Raw genomic sequence first — 16,635 nt, forward strand, 5'->3', positions numbered from 1 at the left:
AGCCATTCCTCCCCTGGCACTCTACTCCTCTGCCACTTTGATAATTCATTTCAATGGCCACACAGGACTCACAGACCATACTCAGGATTATGGGGCTTATTAAGGAAGTAACAGGTTACAACTCAGGATCAGGATACAGCTCCTAGATCAGGACAGCCTCTTCTCAGTCATGCCCGCAGGCAGGCCTCTCTCTGGCCCTCGGCCCCTCAGGCTTCTTGGGCTGGCCTCTGCCCTACTCAGGCAAGTGTTACAAAGCTCTTTAGCTCTGCCAGTAAGTGCCCAGGGGCACCCCACTCCCCAAGTAAGCCTCGGCCCAAAGGTCCTCAGCTCTCTCGCTCTGTGGGTCAGCACATCCACTGTAAATGGCTTGCTCTGTGGGCCGGGAAACCTACTGCACAGCCTCACGCCAGTCTCCTGGTTCTGCTGCCGCTGTTTCTCTGCCACCGCTTCTCACCCTCTTCCACTTCCGGTGTTACAGCTGTCTCTCTCTGCCTCCTGGGTCTAGGAGGCTCTCAGCACAGGGAACCCAGGTACAAAGGACACACTCCGCTCCCATGTATTTTCCTGGTGGTAGTGAGGTCCCCCCTCTGCTCTGGGATTGGCTGTCTTTTAAGCCTAGCGTAATGGCAGAACTAACCAATCCCCTCGTTAGGATTCCATACACCTTATTTGCATGGTCGCATCCCCACAGGGGTGCCATGTACTTTATTTGCATTATTAGCAAGCTGTCCAGTCCCCTTGGTGGGCCACAAACACCTTATTTGTGTAGTCCCTCCCAATCATTGTGTGGGAGTCACTATGGCTCCAGACGATGGCTAGAAGGGCCATGTTAAGTAATTTACTGCACCACAGGGTATAGAGAGCAGGTGACTGTGAAGAAGGTGGTATCTCAGGCCTGGGGAGGGGTCCCTGAACAGTCCTTGTCCTCCCCATACAGGGTCTTCTCTACACCCATATTCTTAGTGACTGTGTGCTGCTGGGCTCAGATTCTGACAAGGTCATTTCATCCTCAAGCTCTTCTCTTGCTATGTTGCAGAACCCCTTGGGTGGCTACATCGGGACTGGTAGTGGGTCCACACTGGCCTGTGGCTCTGGCCAACTGGTGCCCCCCTTGCACTGGGCTCTGAGTATATTCCCGCCCAGGCCAACACCAGGGGCAGGCACTTTATGGGGACAGAGTCCATCCCAAGTTGGCCAGGTGCGGGGTCCTGCCCAGGCCTGGATAGCAGGTCTTGCCCATGACCAACTACCCTGGGCAGCCATACTGCACGCTAGGCCCAGCATTGCACACCTGTCCCCCTCCTTTTCTCTCTCAACTCTAGCCCTGATTTCTCTCTTTCCCTCTGCTGCTCAGTGGCTCCCAGGGCAGCCCCATCCTTCTGTGTGCCCTTGGCTGCCTCTACAGCCCTCTTGGACCCCACGCTCCCACCCTTCCCAGACTCCACACTGACCCCTGGTCTTGCTGCCTTCCTGCCCACTTGGAGCCAGTTCAGGGCCACCTGCCTTACCACATGCCCTCCAGATGACCTCAGCCCTTGGTCGGTCTCCAGATTCCTTGAGGGCAGGATCTCCCTGTAAACTCCCTTTCCCACCCCACCCCCCCAGCCTTCTGACCTGATTCGGCAGGTACTCACCAGTGGCCCCCTCAGGCCACGGCCCTCCCCCAGTCACACACCAGAAGCGCAGAGCAAAGGCCCTTGGGGATGGGGTCGCAGCCTGGCTCTGCAGAGAGGGCACTGAGCTGGCAACAGGTGCTCTGGGCCCCAGGCTACCTGGGCACTGATGTGCTGTGTGACATCAGACAAGCCCCTTGCCTCTCTGGGCCACCACCATCTCGCCTCTAAAAGGGATAATGCCGGGCCCCATGCAGATGTGTTCGTCTCTGACCTGACAAGCAGACAGTCCTGGCACACAGGAAGGCCAAGGCCATTAACCCTTGTGAGTGAGGGCATTTCGGATCTAGGGACCTTCACCTCCCCCACCTTCAACCCCCGCTCTCAGGAGATGGCCTCTGCCTCCACGTGGACATCACTGTCTCAGTTAGGAATGGGGGTCCTGTGGGTTCGGGGGCCAGGAGAGGAGCCCCCCTGTGTAGATGGAGGAGAAAGAGCTCGGACCTGTAGGAAGAGAGGCCGAGGTCACTGCCCTGCCCAAGGCGAGGGTCCAGGACCCCAGCCATTCTCCAAATGACCCCAGAAGTGGCTTTGTCTGCTTGGAGCCAGACAGACCCATGCACAAAAACCATGTGCAGAGAGCAGACCCCCAGGTACTGGCCCTGAGGGGAGCCCCGGAGCCCCTGCCTGGGGTCAGCAATGGGGAGTGGTTTTGGAGGAACAGATGCCCCCACGTCCTCTGTGCCCGTGGCCGGGCCAATGGGTGGTAGCAGGACGAGAAAAAGGACCACCCTGGCCTCCTGCTTTTTCTCTGGTCCCTGATCCCTTCCGATTCTGTGGGGAGAGGGCTGGGGCATCTCAACTCCAGGTCGCGTAACCATGTAACTGAAATCAGGCTTCTCAGAGGGAGCAATGAGGACCAGTCTGCCCCAGGGTGTTAGAGGGCCTTGGCACAGGGATCTGACACTCTCCCCCCAACAGGACGAGGTCAGCCAGCCTCTGGCCGTGCCGCCCTCCAAGGTGCACGTGTTGCTGCTGCTGCTGCACGGGGGCACCATCCTGGACACAGGCGCTGGGGACCCCAGCTCCAAGCAGGGCGACGCCAACACCATTGCCACCGTGTTTGACACGGTCATGCGTGTGCACTACCCCAGCGCCCTGGGCCGCCTTGCCATCCGCCTGGTGCCCTGCCCGCCCATCTGCTCCGACGCCTTTGCCCTCGTCTCCAGGTGAGTGGACCTGCCTGAGACGGCAGGAGAGGAGGTGGCCCTGGGCCTCAGGCGACTGCCCAGGGTAAGGACCCCACCCAGAAGTCCAACCTCCTCTGCCCCAGAACAGTAAGCACAATGCAAGCTTCAAGTCCTGGGAGGCAGAGTACTGAGCCTCAGTTTCCGCATCTGTAACTTGAGATGATTTAAGCCTGGCTGCAGCTCACCTGGGAGATAGGTTGCAAATGTGAGATGCTTTGTGAGCTGCGTGGTACTAGTGAAATCAGCAGGCTCCCGACCGTCCCAGGGGCAGGGACCGGGTCTTACCCCCGAGCCTTGTGGCCCCGTGCCCGCCCAGGATCTAGACCGGTAGTATCCCTGAGTGTGTTTGCTGAGTCAGTGGCCGAGGCTCTTGGGGTAGCTGGCAGCTCCTGTCTGCCCTGCTGCCCAGGGCAGGGGCCCTTTGGGAGGAGCTGAAACCACCTACTCTCACCTGACTGCCCCCCTCTCCAGCCTCAGCCCCTACAGTCACGATGAAGGCTGTCTGTCCAGCAGCCAGGACCACATTCCCCTGGCTGCACTGCCCCTGCTGGCCACCTCCTCGCCCCAGTACCAGGAGGCAGTTGCCACGGTGATCCAGAGGGCCAACCTCGCCTACGGGGACTTCATCAAGTCCCAGGAGGGCATGACCTTCAGTGGGCAGGTGAGTGAGGGGTGGACTGGCTGGGGCAGACGGTGCCACCTTCCACAGCCCACACCTGGCAAGCAGGGCGGGTGCTCAGGCTCTGCCTCCCCGCCTCCAGGTTTGCCTGATCGGGGACTGTGTTGGGGGCATCCTGGCCTTTGACGCCTTGTGCCACAGCAGCCAGGCCGTGTCCGAGAGCCAGAGCAGCAGCCGCCGGGGCAGCGTGGTCAGCGTGCAGGTACCCAACCTCCCGCAGCCCCCAAGCTGGGGCACAGGGTGTCCTTCCCTCCCTCCTCCAGAGGCCTGCAGTCCCTGAGAATAACACAGAGCAGGTGCCCGAATACAAGGAGAGTGGATCCTGTGTCACCTGCCCTGCCACCACGATCAGGGATTTCTCAGGATCCCGCTCCCCTCAAAGCACGTGTAGAGTCAGCAGGGGACGGACAGTGCTCTGTTGGGGAGCCTGGAGCTTTCAGGGAGGGTGATGTCCTCTGGGCTTCCTGCGGGCAGAGGCAATGGGGTCACCACACAGGGCTGGACGATGGGAACAGGCAGGTCTGCTCTGGGTCATGCAGGTGGGGGTGGCGAGTCCAGCCCAGAACAGGGCTGTTAGGACATGGGCAGTGGGCAAAGCTGGGGCACAGTGGTTGCCCCTCGAGGGGTTGGAAGAGAGGCCAGTGGGGCCCAGCAGGTCCTAGGGGCAGGAGAGCTGCCTAGACGCTGAAGAAGGGCCCAGGCCAGTGCCTGCCTACAGTGACCTGTGTGGGCCATTCCAGGACACTGACCTGCTGTCCCCGGGAATCCTGGTGAATGCGGCACACTGCTGCACTGGTGGCGGCAGCGGGGGCTCCAGCCTGGAGAACAGCCGGCAACTAAGCCGCAGCAACATCGACATCCCCCGCAGCAACGGCGCCGAGGACCCCAAGAGGCAGCTGCCCCGAAAGAGGAGCGACTCGTCCACCTATGAGATGGACACCATCCAGCAGCACCAGGCCTTCCTGTCCAGGTACGTGGGACATTGCCAGGTGAGGCAGGAATCCCAGAGGGAGAGCCAGCTGCGCCAGGCCTTCCTGTCCAGGTGTGGGGGGCCAAGGGCCATTGCCAGGTGAGGCAGGGATCTGAGAGGGAAGGAAGGCAGCACTGGGCCTTCCTGTCCAGGCGGGTGGGTCTGGGGGTCATTGCCAGGTGAGGCAGTTTTCCCAGACTGGGAGGGCCAGCAGCACCAGGCCTTCCTGTCCAGGTGCATGGGGCTGGGAGGCCATCGCCAGGTGCAGAAGGGATCTGAGAGGGATCATATGCCAAGGACAGGACCCAGCTCTGCAGACCCAAGCTGGGCCCTGTCACCGCCCCGTGGGCCCCTGCCAGGCATGTTGGGGACATTCCCCAGCCCCAGTCCTGAGAAGGCCAGACTGGTCCCAGGGCCTTTCAGCAGGAGATGGTGGCTTGGAGGGTGCAGTTGTTGTCTCATACACCCAGGGCCACCATGAGCCAGAGCAGACAGTGTCCTAAGGGTGGGCTGGGCTAAGGTGGCAGAGTCAGACAGCAGAAATTACTGGGGTATCGTGGTCCAGTCGGGACAGTCCAGAGGGGGACGGGCAGGACAGCACAGAGGTCAGCCTCGCTTGGACCTGATGAGCCCTGAGAGCCATCAGCCGCTAGCCTGTGTCCCAGGGAGGGTGACCCAGAGGGGCCCAGGTGTGACATCCTGTGCCCCCACCCCCCTGCAGCCTCCATGCCACTGTGCTGAGGACAGACCCTGGCACCCGGCACTCAAGCAGCTCCACCATGCTGGAAGGTGCGGGGGCCCTGGGCAAGTTTGACTTCGAGATCGCCGACCTCTTCCTCTTTGGGTGCCCGCTGGGGCTGGTCCTGGCCTTGAGGAAGACTGTCATCCCCACCCTGGACGGTGAGAGCCCACAGAGTACAGGGGTACATGAGCTGGGCAGGGTGTCTGGGGACCCCAGCCCTTCCTGGCCTCAGCCCCGTCTCTGTCCCCCAAGAGCACGTTGTTCTTCTTTGCTCCCTGTTCAGCAGGTCAGTCACCCCTGGCCCCCAACAGCTACTGTTTCACGTCCTCTCCAAGGCACCCCTGGGAGCAGAGGCCCATTTTACAGATGGGGAAGCTGAGGTCCAGGAAGGAAAGGGCCCTCCCCCAGTGTCTCCCAGGCCCCAGGTCTTCGCACAGGAAGAGGGGCAAAGCCAGGCACCCCAAGTCCTCCTGTTCAGAGGGCCCCCCCAGCCCTGGAGGTGCAGGGAGAGCTAGACCCACCTGCCACGTTCTTTCAGGGACCCTGGAAAGACGTAGGAAGCCTCCTCCCAGGCCACACAGACGGGGGTGCCACATGCCCTATCCAAGCATCCCATCAGCTCAGCAGTCCCTGCCATGCACCCTGCGGCCCACCAGCATGGCTCTGGGGGGCTCTCGCGGGCCTCACCGCAGTGTGCAGAACCCATGTTACGTCCCAGTCCCAGGCGAGACGAGGAAGCTGAGGCTCAGAGAGGTTTAGACTCTTGCCCAAGAGCACATCTGCAGTGGCACCGGCTTTAGACCCAGACCCTCTGACTCAGCCCCTCACACTCCTTCCACACCACAAGCTGGCGGCTTCATTGCCGTGAGGAAGGGAAGTCTGTAGCTTTAAAGAAGTCCTGACAACCAAGCCAACCCCAACCTTGCTGGTGCCAGCGTGAGCAGGTACTGTCACCCGGAGGGCCTTACCTGTGCACCTATCAACTCCATTTCTGGGAATTTATCCTCCAGAGACACTTACGAGTCCACAAAAACTTGGGACAGTGACATTGCGGTGATGTTATTTGTCATCATGACAAACCAGAAAGAACTTAAACATCTGTGCACGGGGAAGGGGCTATGAGATGAATTGTGGCCCAGCCATACAGCGGAATCCCCCCTGTAGCTAAAGAGAATGAGGCCAGAAATATAAACACATAAAATAAAAATTAAAGAAGATAAAGAATGAGGCAGAACAACACAGGCTGATATGAAAAACTCCAACATCTTTTGCATTAATTGGGGGGGGGGGCGTGAGTTCAAAAAGCCTCTCTGCACGCATGTTTTTAAACTTTAAATTTTCTTGTTAAAAAATCAGGTATTTTCATTTTGGAAAAGTTTTCAATCTAAATCAGAAAGAGCAAAAACTCCTCAAGTCCTCCTATCCAAGGGTAACCACTAGGAACATTTTTCCTATGCCAGACATTTTTATTTTTCTTTTATCGGTTTTATTATACACATACATAGTATTCTTTCACAGACGTGTGATCACCTTTACATACTTTTTTCTTTTGTTTATTGTGGTAAAATATACATTGCATAAACTTGACCAGTGTAGCCGTTTTGAAGTGTACAGCCCTCTGGTTGTGGGTCCGTTTACTACGTGTGCAGCACCCATCACCACTGTTCGCAGGACCCACCCGTCACCTCAGAGGCAAGCCCTGTACCTGCCTCCTGAGCAGTGAGGCCCCTGCCCCCAGCCCCTGGCAACCCCTGCTGTCCTTCCTGCCCCTCTGCATGTGCCTGTTCTGGACATTTCAGACGTGGAAGGTACACTACGGAGCCTTTAGTGGCTGGCTTTTGTACCTTAGTTTTTATAATATTGTCAAGGTTCGTCCCTGTAGCGTGTATGAGAACTTTATTTTTATAGCTGAATCCTGTTCATTTAAATTGGGATAGAGGCTAAGAATTAGTGAATTGTACATACATTCTTACATTCACGTGCTCTTCCTGATGACTCTGGGAACTGGTGTATCAGCCCCGTTGCACAGATGAGGGAACATTCCCGTTAAATCCCGCATCCCTGACCGAGGGCCAGTGCGACCTGGGGTGGACGGGAGATTTCCCTTACATACCTTTCATCACGTGCTCTCTGGTACTTTAAAAAAAAAAAACATTTTTTTTTTACCATGGTCATTATAACTTTTTCACTTGAAAGAGCAGTTAATTAAGGGACAAAAGAGCCCTGGTTAATCACTCCGCTGCTGACAGAAAGTTTGGAGCTTCCAGCCCAGGAGCCTCTCCAATGGGAGAAAGACTTGGTGGTCTGCTCCTGTAAAGCTTACAGCCAGAAGACTATGGGGCCACTCTACTCTGTCCTATGGGGTCACCTGTGAGTTGAAATTCACTCCACGGTACCTAACAACAACACAAAAGCAGTACAGGATAATACTCCAAATCAATTCCAAAGCGATGAAACAGTTTTTCCGTAGCCCGTACAGAGGCAACTTGGGGCCCAGTCCTAGGACGTCTTATGCCGCCCCCCACCGCCCCACCTGCTTGGGGCAGAGTCGGCTCCAGGCTCTGTAATCCCCCCTACCCCACCCCCAGTTTTCCAGCTGCGGCCCGCCTGCCAGCAAGTTTACAACCTGTTCCATCCCGCGGACCCATCGGCCTCCCGCCTGGAGCCACTGCTGGAGCGCCACTTCCACGCCCTGCCACCCTTCAGCATCCCCCGCTACCAGCGCTACCCGCTGGGGGACGGCTGCTCCACGCTGCTGGGTAAGGCCCAGGAGCCCAGCCCTGCTGTGCACCCCACGCCTGGCTCTCCCTCAAGGCAAGGAGGGAACCAGCCTAAGCTGGGTTCCACGGATCAGTTGGCTGCCTCTAGGGGGCACGATGCGCTTGAACCTCACGAGTCCTGGGGGGATTCCAGCTCCTAGGGCCTCCCTCCCAGTGGCATAGGGAGCAGAGCAGGACCAGAACGCTCTCCCCCTGCCTGAGCCCGGGTCCACCCAGGGGGAGGCAGACCAAAGGACCCGGAGGGGCTGGAAGCGTGGGGACTGTAGCCAAGCCCAGGGTCAGCATCATGGGTGGGGTGGGGTGGGGGCGGGGAGTGGATGGAGGGAGGCTAGTGAGGGCTGGCCATCAGCTGGTCCACCCCAGCCCATGTGTGTCCAGGAACCTCGTTCGTTCTGGTCTGTGAGAAGCAGCCCCGTGTGTCCGTGTGTGTGTGTGTGTGTGTGTGTGTGTGTGTGTCTGATGGCGCCCACACAAGTGTCTGTTCTCGTCATGTTTTCTTCCCCCGTCTGCTTCCAGTCGAGAGCGTGCAGAGACACCCCGAGCTGGTCCTGGAGGGCAGCCCCCTGGGCACCCTCCCGCCCGGGGACGGCTTCCTGGAAACCAGTATCCCTGTGCCCGCACCCTCCTGGCAGGACGCCCCCCGCCAGAGCCTGGGCTGTGCTGAGTGTGTGTACCTCCCCTCCCCCACGGTGGTGGTGTCGCTTTGTGGGGCTCACGCTGGGCAGGCACCCCCCATGCAAATCGAGGGACCTTGCAGTGAGATGCAGGCCCAGGAAGGACAGACCTGGGAGGATGGCCTTGGGGCCACTTCCCTCTGACTCCTGGGTCAGGCCTAAAGTCAGATCCTATAGGACACAGCCCAGAGAGGGCAAGAGGCTGCCCCAGAGCCACATAGGAGGTCTGCCACAGTACTGGGGCAGTGCCTTCCTCGTGGGGCAGGCAGAACAGACAGGAGAGCTGGATGAGACCTCCCTGTTACCCAGCCCCACCCCATCAAGCCGGGAGAAGCCTTCGGTCCCAGTGTCAAGTGGGCTGGGTTTTCTGGGTCCCACCCTTCCCCTCCCTGAGGATGACAGGTACCTCCCACCCAGTCCTCCCCTCCTCAGCCCTGCCCTCAGCTATAGGCCTGGTGAGCCTGGGCTGAGCCCAAAGCACCTGCCTTTGTCCCCAGTGCCCATTCTGGGCTGCCTCCCTCTGATCCTTAGTACAGGGATCCTGGAAGCTGCCCAGGGCCCTGGTAGCCCCTGGGATAGCCACCACTGCTGCTGGAGGCTGTGGTTCAGGCCCAGCCAGGCTTAGCTCTGGAAGCCCAGAAAGGATTAAATCAAGAGCCACCTGTGTGCAGGATGAGAAGGGTGGCCAGGGTGGCCAGGGTGGGAAGCATCACTGCCTGCCCCCCTGCTGCTGTCTGTGTCAGTCCATCTGTCCATTCCTGCCCAAGCCCTCCCTTCCTTCCTTCCTTGTCAGCAGCCTCAGCCCTGTGCCCTGCCCTCTCACAGCCCCTATGCACTTGGGCCACTCCAGTGCTCATATGCCATCGCTCACTGGCCTGGTCTGGCATCGCCTCTGCTCCAGCCCGCCCTACCCTGGGCCACCTCTTCCCTCCTGATGCTCAGTGCCAGCTGGGTCAGGCTGGGTGGGGCCCCTCTGACCCCTGGTCTCTGGTCCCTTCCCCTCACAGCGGATGCCCTTCAGACCCACACCACCGTCTTCCAAGAGATCACTGCCCCCTCATCGCCCGGCACGGTGCCCCCCAGCCGCGGCTTCCGCCGAGCGAGCGAAATCAGCATCGCCAGCCAGGTGTCGGGCATGGCGGAGAGCTACACAGCATCCAGCATCGCCCAGAGTGAGTGCACAGTGCCCGGGTGGCCCCTCCTTGGTCCCCAGAGTCCCAGCAGGGAGGACGAGCCTCTGGGGAAGGGGGAGGTTTGCCCCATCGAGGCAGCCGTGCTCACCCCAGGCAGCTTTGACCGCCAGAGGACATTCGGTATAGTCTGGAGTCATTTTCCATCATCACAACTAGGGCTGAGGCTGCCACTGGCATCTGGTGGGTGGAGGCCAGGGAAGCTGCTAAACACCCTTCAATGCTCAGGACAGCTCCCCAACAGAGGATGGTCAGGTCCAAACTCTCAGTAGTGCCGAAGGTGAGAAAGCCTTCCTTTTCATGAGGGGCCTGGAGAGAAGTAGCTGAGGAGGGGCAGCCAGTGGGGCAGGTCTGGCCCAAACAGTTGAGAGCTGCCAGCTAGTGAGGAGAGAGCTGGGTCCAGAGGGGCCAGGACTTCCGAAGCCTGGGGTCTCCGTGCCTCCTGAGGGAGACAGTTGCAAAGCTGTTTGCAGACAAGCAAGCTGGGTTCTGAACACAGCCCTTCCAGGAGGCAGAAAGAGATGTGGCTGGGAACTCCAGGGAGGCAGGGTCCCCTCGCCATGGATCCCTCATGCTAACCCAGGATGCCTCCCTCGATGCCTGACACCTGCCCGCCTCCAGGAGCTGAAAGCAGAGTTCAGATACTCCCACTGGTCGCCTCCCACAGGGGCCAGCTGCCCTCTGTCCGTCCTTCCTGCCTGGCTGTTGGGCTCCCTCTGACTACCTGTGGCAGTGGGCAGTGCCTGGGCTGAGGTGCAGGAGCCTCTGGTGGGGGTCCTCCTGTGAGGAGGCTGAGGGGTCCGGCCCCAGCCCAGCCTCCTTCGTGGCCCACAGCAGGCCTGCTGTGTGGCGGGCCCTCCACAGCTAAGCTGCCCCTTGTTCTTGCTCCTCAGAGGCCCCAGCACCGCTCAGCCACACCCCCAGCGTCAGGCGCCTGTCCCTGCTCGCCCTTCCTCCCCCATCCCGCAACACCCCTGGTCCCCGCCCTCAGGCCAGGCAGCCGAGCCCCAGCCTGGAGAGGGCCCCTTGCCTCCCAGACTTGGACATCGGAGAAGGTACCGGGTGTTCGGCCCTCCGCCCACACACACTGTCCTCCTCTCACTTGGGGTCACTCACCATTTCCAAGCACGTCTCACCATCCACCTGGACCCTGCTGCAGCCTCACCAGGGAGCTGGGGGCTTGGGCTGGGGGGACTCACTCAACTGGAGACGGGAGCAGCTGGAGTTGCAGGTGCCTGAGGGAACCCCGTGAGCTGGAGCAAGGCTGAGGGTGAACAAGCTGGCCAGGAGAACATCCTGGGGTCCAGCCCCCAGGGCATGCAGCTACCACTGGTCTAACTGGACACTTACAGGCTGGGGGGTCACCCAGGTCAGAATGGCCCATTTGACGGAGGCCTAGTTTTTTTAGATGCTAGGCGGCCTTGCTTTGGTCTTAGGGAATTGGCACCCCAGGACTGAAAACCCCAATGGGGGAAGTGAGGCCCAGAGTGCAGTGATGGGGCATGGGGCAGGGCCGCCGGGTCAGCAACAGGACAGAAGGGCCAGTCCTTCTGCCTCCAGCCCTCCACCGCAGGCACTAGGTCTGGAGCTGGTGCCCAGGCTGCCCTCTGGGTGCTTGGGTGTTGTCTTGCCATCCCAGGCCCTCCCTCCTGCTCCCTGTTGCCAGCCTGGGAGGAGAGGACACGCTTTGGCTGCAGGCTTGCTCCCCTGTTGCCCTTCTCCCCCCACCCCAACAGGGAGGGGCTGAGCCAGGTGCCCTCCAGGTCCTCGCCCTGCTGGCTGCCTGGCCCACTCACAGCCCCTCCTCCGGCAGTTGCAGCCAAGTGGTGGGGCCAGAAGCGGATTGACTATGCACTGTATTGCCCGGACGCCCTGACGGCCTTCCCCACAGTGGCCCTGCCCCACCTCTTCCATGCCAGCTACTGGGAGTCCACCGACGTAGTTTCCTTCCTGCTGAGACAGGTAATGGACCCTGCCAGGCTCACCCAGGCCCCCAGGGGACCCCAATGACCCAATCCATGATGATCAGGACAGGGGGCCCCTCCCATGCTGCCAGGCTTGCCCCCTCAAGTCTGCTGCAGCAGCCCTGGCCTTCTGGTCCCCCTCCAGGTCATGCGGCATGACAGTTCCAGCGTCTTGGAGCTAGATGGCAAGGAGGTGTCGGTGTTCACCCCCTCCAAGCCAAGGGAGAAGTGGCAACGCAAGAGGACCCATGTGAAGCTGCGGGTGAGGGGGCCCCGGGCACCAGGCTTCGTAAGCAGCCTGTGGGGGACCCACTAAAGCCCCATTTTACAGATGAGGAAACTGAGTCTCAGAAACAGCACAGCATGTTTAATCCTCACATGTCTGTGGGGCTGGAGTTGTCACCCCATTTTACAGACCGGGAAGTGCAGCAAGCCTTCCTCTTTTCCCTGAGGCCACATGGCCAGGTTGGCAGAGCTGGACTTGGACCTGGCCGCTTGGCTTTAAGACCACGGGAGGCCCTAGCAGCTGCCCACTCTGCCCCAACCTTGCTTCCCTCCCTCAGAACGTGACAGCCAATCACCGGATCAATGATGCTGTGGCCAATGAGGACGGCCCGCAGGTCCTGACTGGCCGGTTCATGTATGGGCCTCTGGACATGGTCACCCTGACCGGAGAGAAGGTAAGGACACGGGGAACCTCCAAAGGGGGTGTGGAGTGGCCAGGGCACAGGGCAGCCAGGGGCCTGGGCTGCTGGTGATGGTATGCCTGGTCCCAGGTGGATGTGCACATCATGACACAGCCGCCCTCAGGCGAGTGGCTATACCTGGACACGCTGGTGACCAACAGCAGTGGGCGTGTCTCCTACACCCTCCCCGAGACCCACCGCCTGGGTGTGGGTGTCTACCCCATCAAGATGGTCGTCAGGTACCCTCGGGTGGGCAGCACCCACGGTGGGCAAGCAGGGTGGCCTCCAGGGGCGGAAGCCAGGCTTTGGTGGTCCTAACAAGCTCCCCTACCCCCCACAGGGGGGACCACACGTTTGCCGACAGCTACATCACCGTGCTGCCTAAGGGCACGGAGTTTGTGGTCTTCAGCATTGACGGCTCCTTTGCCGCCAGCGTCTCCATCATGGGCAGTGACCCCAAGGTGCGGGCCGGGGCTGTGGATGTGGTGCGGTGAGTTGAAATGGGACCACAAGGGCCGGGGTGGGTGTGAGCCAGGGCTCCTGGGGGCCTGGGTGCGGAGTGTTGGGACCTTCCCGGAAACAGCAGGGGGACCTCAGGCAGGGACCCTGGGTCTTGAGGACTTATTTCACCACTTGGCTGTGTGACCTCGGGCTGGTTAGTTAACCTCCTGGGTTCCCCACCCTCATCTGTAAAGCTGGCTGATGACGGGACCAGTTAGGCTAGCTGCACAGGGTGTGTATGAGGGTTCAGTAGGCTAAGAGGCACAGAGCTTCTAGAACACTGCCTGGCACCGTGTGAGCCCATGAACGGTCAGCTGCAGTCCTTGTCACTGTCATCACCTCTGCTGTTACCATGATTGGCTGAGTCTGGTCAGAGCCACACTGTTCAGTGGCTCACAGGGGGCATGAGGGCAGACAGAGAGGCCAGAGGGAGGAGGGGCCGCATGGAAGCTAGCGTGCGCTGCCTGCAGGCACTGGCAGGACCTGGGCTACCTCATCATATATGTGACGGGCCGGCCGGACATGCAGAAGCAGCGAGTGGTGGCCTGGCTGGCCCAGCACAACTTCCCCCACGGCGTGGTGTCCTTCTGTGATGGCCTGGTGCACGACCCACTTCGGCACAAGACCAACTTCCTGAAGCTGCTCATTTCGGAGGTGGGTGCGGCCCGCGTGGGGCTTGGGGGGAGGCGGGGACTGGAAGGCCGGCCTGAGCCCACTCACTCCTGCCCACAGCTGCACCTGCGCGTGCACGCGGCCTACGGCTCCACCAAGGACGTGGCGGTCTACAGCGCCATCAGCCTGTCCCCCATGCAGATCTACATAGTGGGGCGTCCCACCAAGAAGCTGCAGCACCAGTGCCAGGTGGGGAAGGGGAGGCAGGGAAGTGGGGCGAGAGGGCGCAGCCAGGCGCCCCTGACGGCCTGTCCTTGTCACCGCACCCGCAGTTCATCACGGACGGCTACGCGGCCCACCTGGCGCAGCTCAAGTACAACCACCGGGCGCGGCCGGCCCGCAACGCGGCCACGCGCATGGCGCTTCGCAAGGGCAGCTTCGGCCTGCCGGGCCAGGGCGACTTCCTGCGTTCCCGGAACCACCTGCTCCGCACCATCTCGGCGCAGCCGGGCGGGGCCGGCCTCCGGCACGAGCGGACACAGAGCCAGGTGGACAGCGAGCGCGACCAGCGCGACCAGCGCAGCGTGAGCGTGGCCGCCGGCTGCTGGGGCCGCGCGGTGGCCAGCCGGCTGGAGCCGGGTGCGCCCTCCGGCCCCAAGTAGGGCGTCCGCGAGCCGCGTGGTCTCCATGGTGCTAGGGCCAGGCACCGCCCAGCTGGGAGGCCCGGCCGGGTTACAGGGCAGTCGCTGGGGGGGCAGCCTGGGGGCTTGTCCCGGCCGGCGGGGACACTGGCCTCCGCCGCCCTGCGTCAGGTCTTGGGATAGGACGGGTCCCAGCTCGGCCACGGAGACACGCACCCTGCATCGACTTCGGGCGTCCGCCGCCGGTCCCCGGGTCCGCGCCCACGTGGCAGCAGCGCCCGCGGGATGTCGCCGCTCCCTGTGCCCTGGAGTTACTCGACTGGCCGACGTCACCGGTTTCGCACTGACTTCGGAGCGCGGAGCCCGGGCGCCGCCCACGGCGCAGACGCAAGGATGTGCACGAGCCCCCGAGTTGGCGATGCGGGACTGTGAGCCGGGAGAATGCAGGGCGCAGAGCCCCGCGCAGCAGGCAGGAGGCCGGATCCTGGTTTCTGCTGCCCGTCCGCCCGCGGGCCCGCCAGGCCCGGAGCCCGAGCTGGTGCCCACCTGCCCCCGCGGCGCGGAGCCGCCGTCCACCAAGGCCCCACGCCGCGGCCCTGCCCGCGTTTCTACGCCTTTCTACTTCTCAACTCTGATTTCTATGAGGTTTTTTTAAACAAGCAAACCTTGGCTGCTTCCTTTTCTTAACTTTCCTTACCGAGCGCAGCCCCTCCACGTGAGAACACCCAGCACTGTGACGGAGACCCGTAGGGTTGGGGTCCCGAGCCCGGTGGGCCCCGCCCTGCACGCGGGGGCGTGGCTCCCGGCCTTCTCGGCCCCTGTGAAGCACTGAATTTCTACTCGGGTGTGGGGGGACACACTTAGGTTTTTTTTAATGCCAATTCCGTTTTGATGCCGAATCTAAGAAGCCACAACTCGCTTCATTAGCTTAATGAGGGCGGCAGCCGCGACTTGTCTCCCACCTGGAGAAGGACCCTGCTCTGCTTGCTGGGCCTGGGCACCCGTCCCGGCGGCCCTCTGCTTCTCCATTTGCGCACCTGTCTCCACCTACGTCCATGTGCGGGAGGCCACCCGGCCTCGGCCAGCTGCCCAGTGGCCAGGTTCAGTCCCTGAGAAGCTGCCTCCAGTGAGGACGGGGCCGGAGGACTGTGGGCTGGGCCATGGAGGTGCACGGATGGAGTTCCCATTTTCCCGTGTGTAGATATGTACAGCCGTAGGGGTGGTGTAAATGTTCCGCCAAAGTGGGTCTCCACAGAGTGAAAGCTATTTATTTTGTGCAGAGAAAAATGTCTGGAGGGATGGAACCTTCAGGGTTTATTCATATTTAAGATGTAGCTTTTTGTCGTTTTGGGTGTCGTGTATAAAGCAAAGACGCTTTTATGGACCAAGTTTTAATGTAACTGTTGCAGCAGAAGTGCAGTATCTGACTCCCCTCTGCTCCCCAGCGGGAACTAGCTCGGCCCGACAATCAGCCCCGCGACGGGCCCCTGTGGCCAGTGCCTCCTTCTTATCGGTCCCATGTTACCCTGTCTTGCCTCCTGCCTAGGTGACCAGCTATCTGGAGAAGCACCTGGAAGAGAGTCTTGGGCCCACCTGCAATAAAGGCCGGGGGCCTCCTGGCCCAGGGGGCCAGATGGTCAGGGGTTTGGCCTTGCCCCTGGGACAGCGGCTGCCCCACGCGGCTCCCAACCCTGCCTGCCTGCCCAACAGCCATGCCAAGGACAACAGCAATAGTCCCCTGGGTCTCTCCCAGCGGCCCGCAGCCATAGATGGCCAGATGGGCAGCACACCCTGGCCGCCATGATCTGTATCCAGGCCTGCTTTCCGCCTTGTGGCACATTCTCCTGAGGAAGCACCCATTTTTTCAGAAACCAAGAGAGGGAGGGCAGAGTCCTCTAAAAATACCAAAAATGTTTACAGCGTTGGGTACTGAGCCACCTAGCTCAGGCCTGACGAGTCATAACCAAAGGGTGAAGCGGGCCTCTGCTGACTGCCACCTGCCCAGGCCTGTTAGAGTAGAAGCCTTACCCCCTCCCCCAGACCCAAGATGGAGCCCCAGCCCGCGGCCCCCGGACCCCACCACCTGCCTTTCATTTCTAAAGTGCAACTCAGCAGAGGCCCCCACCCGCCCCTCCTGGCTTGTCTTCACGTCTCCGCCCCTCCTGTCTGTCCCTGTGCCATCTGTATCTCTGGGCCAGTGTGTGAGCCGTGTCCTGCCTCACCCCGCCCACCCTGGCTGTCCTTGCACCGTCAGGCCTGCGTGTGCTCTGCGTAGTGTCATTGTATGTTACACCAATTAAACAAGCAGGAAGGCTTCCTTCTGGGTGTCTTTA

General features: G+C 60.9%; 1 protein-coding gene across 5 annotated transcripts in view; it reads left to right on the forward strand.

Moving 5' to 3' along the window:
• The window catches only part of PITPNM2 (phosphatidylinositol transfer protein membrane associated 2), a 146,562-nt gene extending 129,943 nt beyond the window's left edge, over positions 1-16,619 (forward strand). For 2 of the 5 annotated variants that reach the window (XM_064272120.1, XM_064272121.1), the window contains 17 exons: positions 2,595-2,842; positions 3,335-3,524; positions 3,625-3,744; positions 4,283-4,512; positions 5,234-5,412; positions 7,843-8,013; positions 8,551-8,700; positions 9,716-9,880; positions 10,792-10,953; positions 11,712-11,860; positions 12,008-12,124; positions 12,426-12,542; positions 12,639-12,787; positions 12,889-13,038; positions 13,520-13,703; positions 13,782-13,910; positions 13,994-16,619. In XM_064272120.1, coding sequence (XP_064128190.1) covers positions 2,595-2,842; positions 3,335-3,524; positions 3,625-3,744; positions 4,283-4,512; positions 5,234-5,412; positions 7,843-8,013; positions 8,551-8,700; positions 9,716-9,880; positions 10,792-10,953; positions 11,712-11,860; positions 12,008-12,124; positions 12,426-12,542; positions 12,639-12,787; positions 12,889-13,038; positions 13,520-13,703; positions 13,782-13,910; positions 13,994-14,323 — 2,940 coding nt within the window. In that variant the 3' untranslated portion in view covers positions 14,324-16,619. The remainder of the gene's footprint in view (positions 1-2,594; positions 2,843-3,334; positions 3,525-3,624; positions 3,745-4,282; positions 4,513-5,233; positions 5,413-7,842; positions 8,014-8,550; positions 8,701-9,715; positions 9,881-10,791; positions 10,954-11,711; positions 11,861-12,007; positions 12,125-12,425; positions 12,543-12,638; positions 12,788-12,888; positions 13,039-13,519; positions 13,704-13,781; positions 13,911-13,993) is intronic. The other 3 variants (XM_064272123.1, XM_064272122.1, XM_064272125.1) reach the window with 3 other exon arrangements.
• Positions 16,620-16,635: the final 16 nt, after the last annotated feature.

The sequence above is a fragment of the Loxodonta africana genome, chromosome 19 (assembly GCF_030014295.1).
Source record: "Loxodonta africana isolate mLoxAfr1 chromosome 19, mLoxAfr1.hap2, whole genome shotgun sequence".
In the NCBI taxonomy this organism is placed as follows: domain Eukaryota; kingdom Metazoa; phylum Chordata; class Mammalia; order Proboscidea; family Elephantidae; genus Loxodonta; species Loxodonta africana.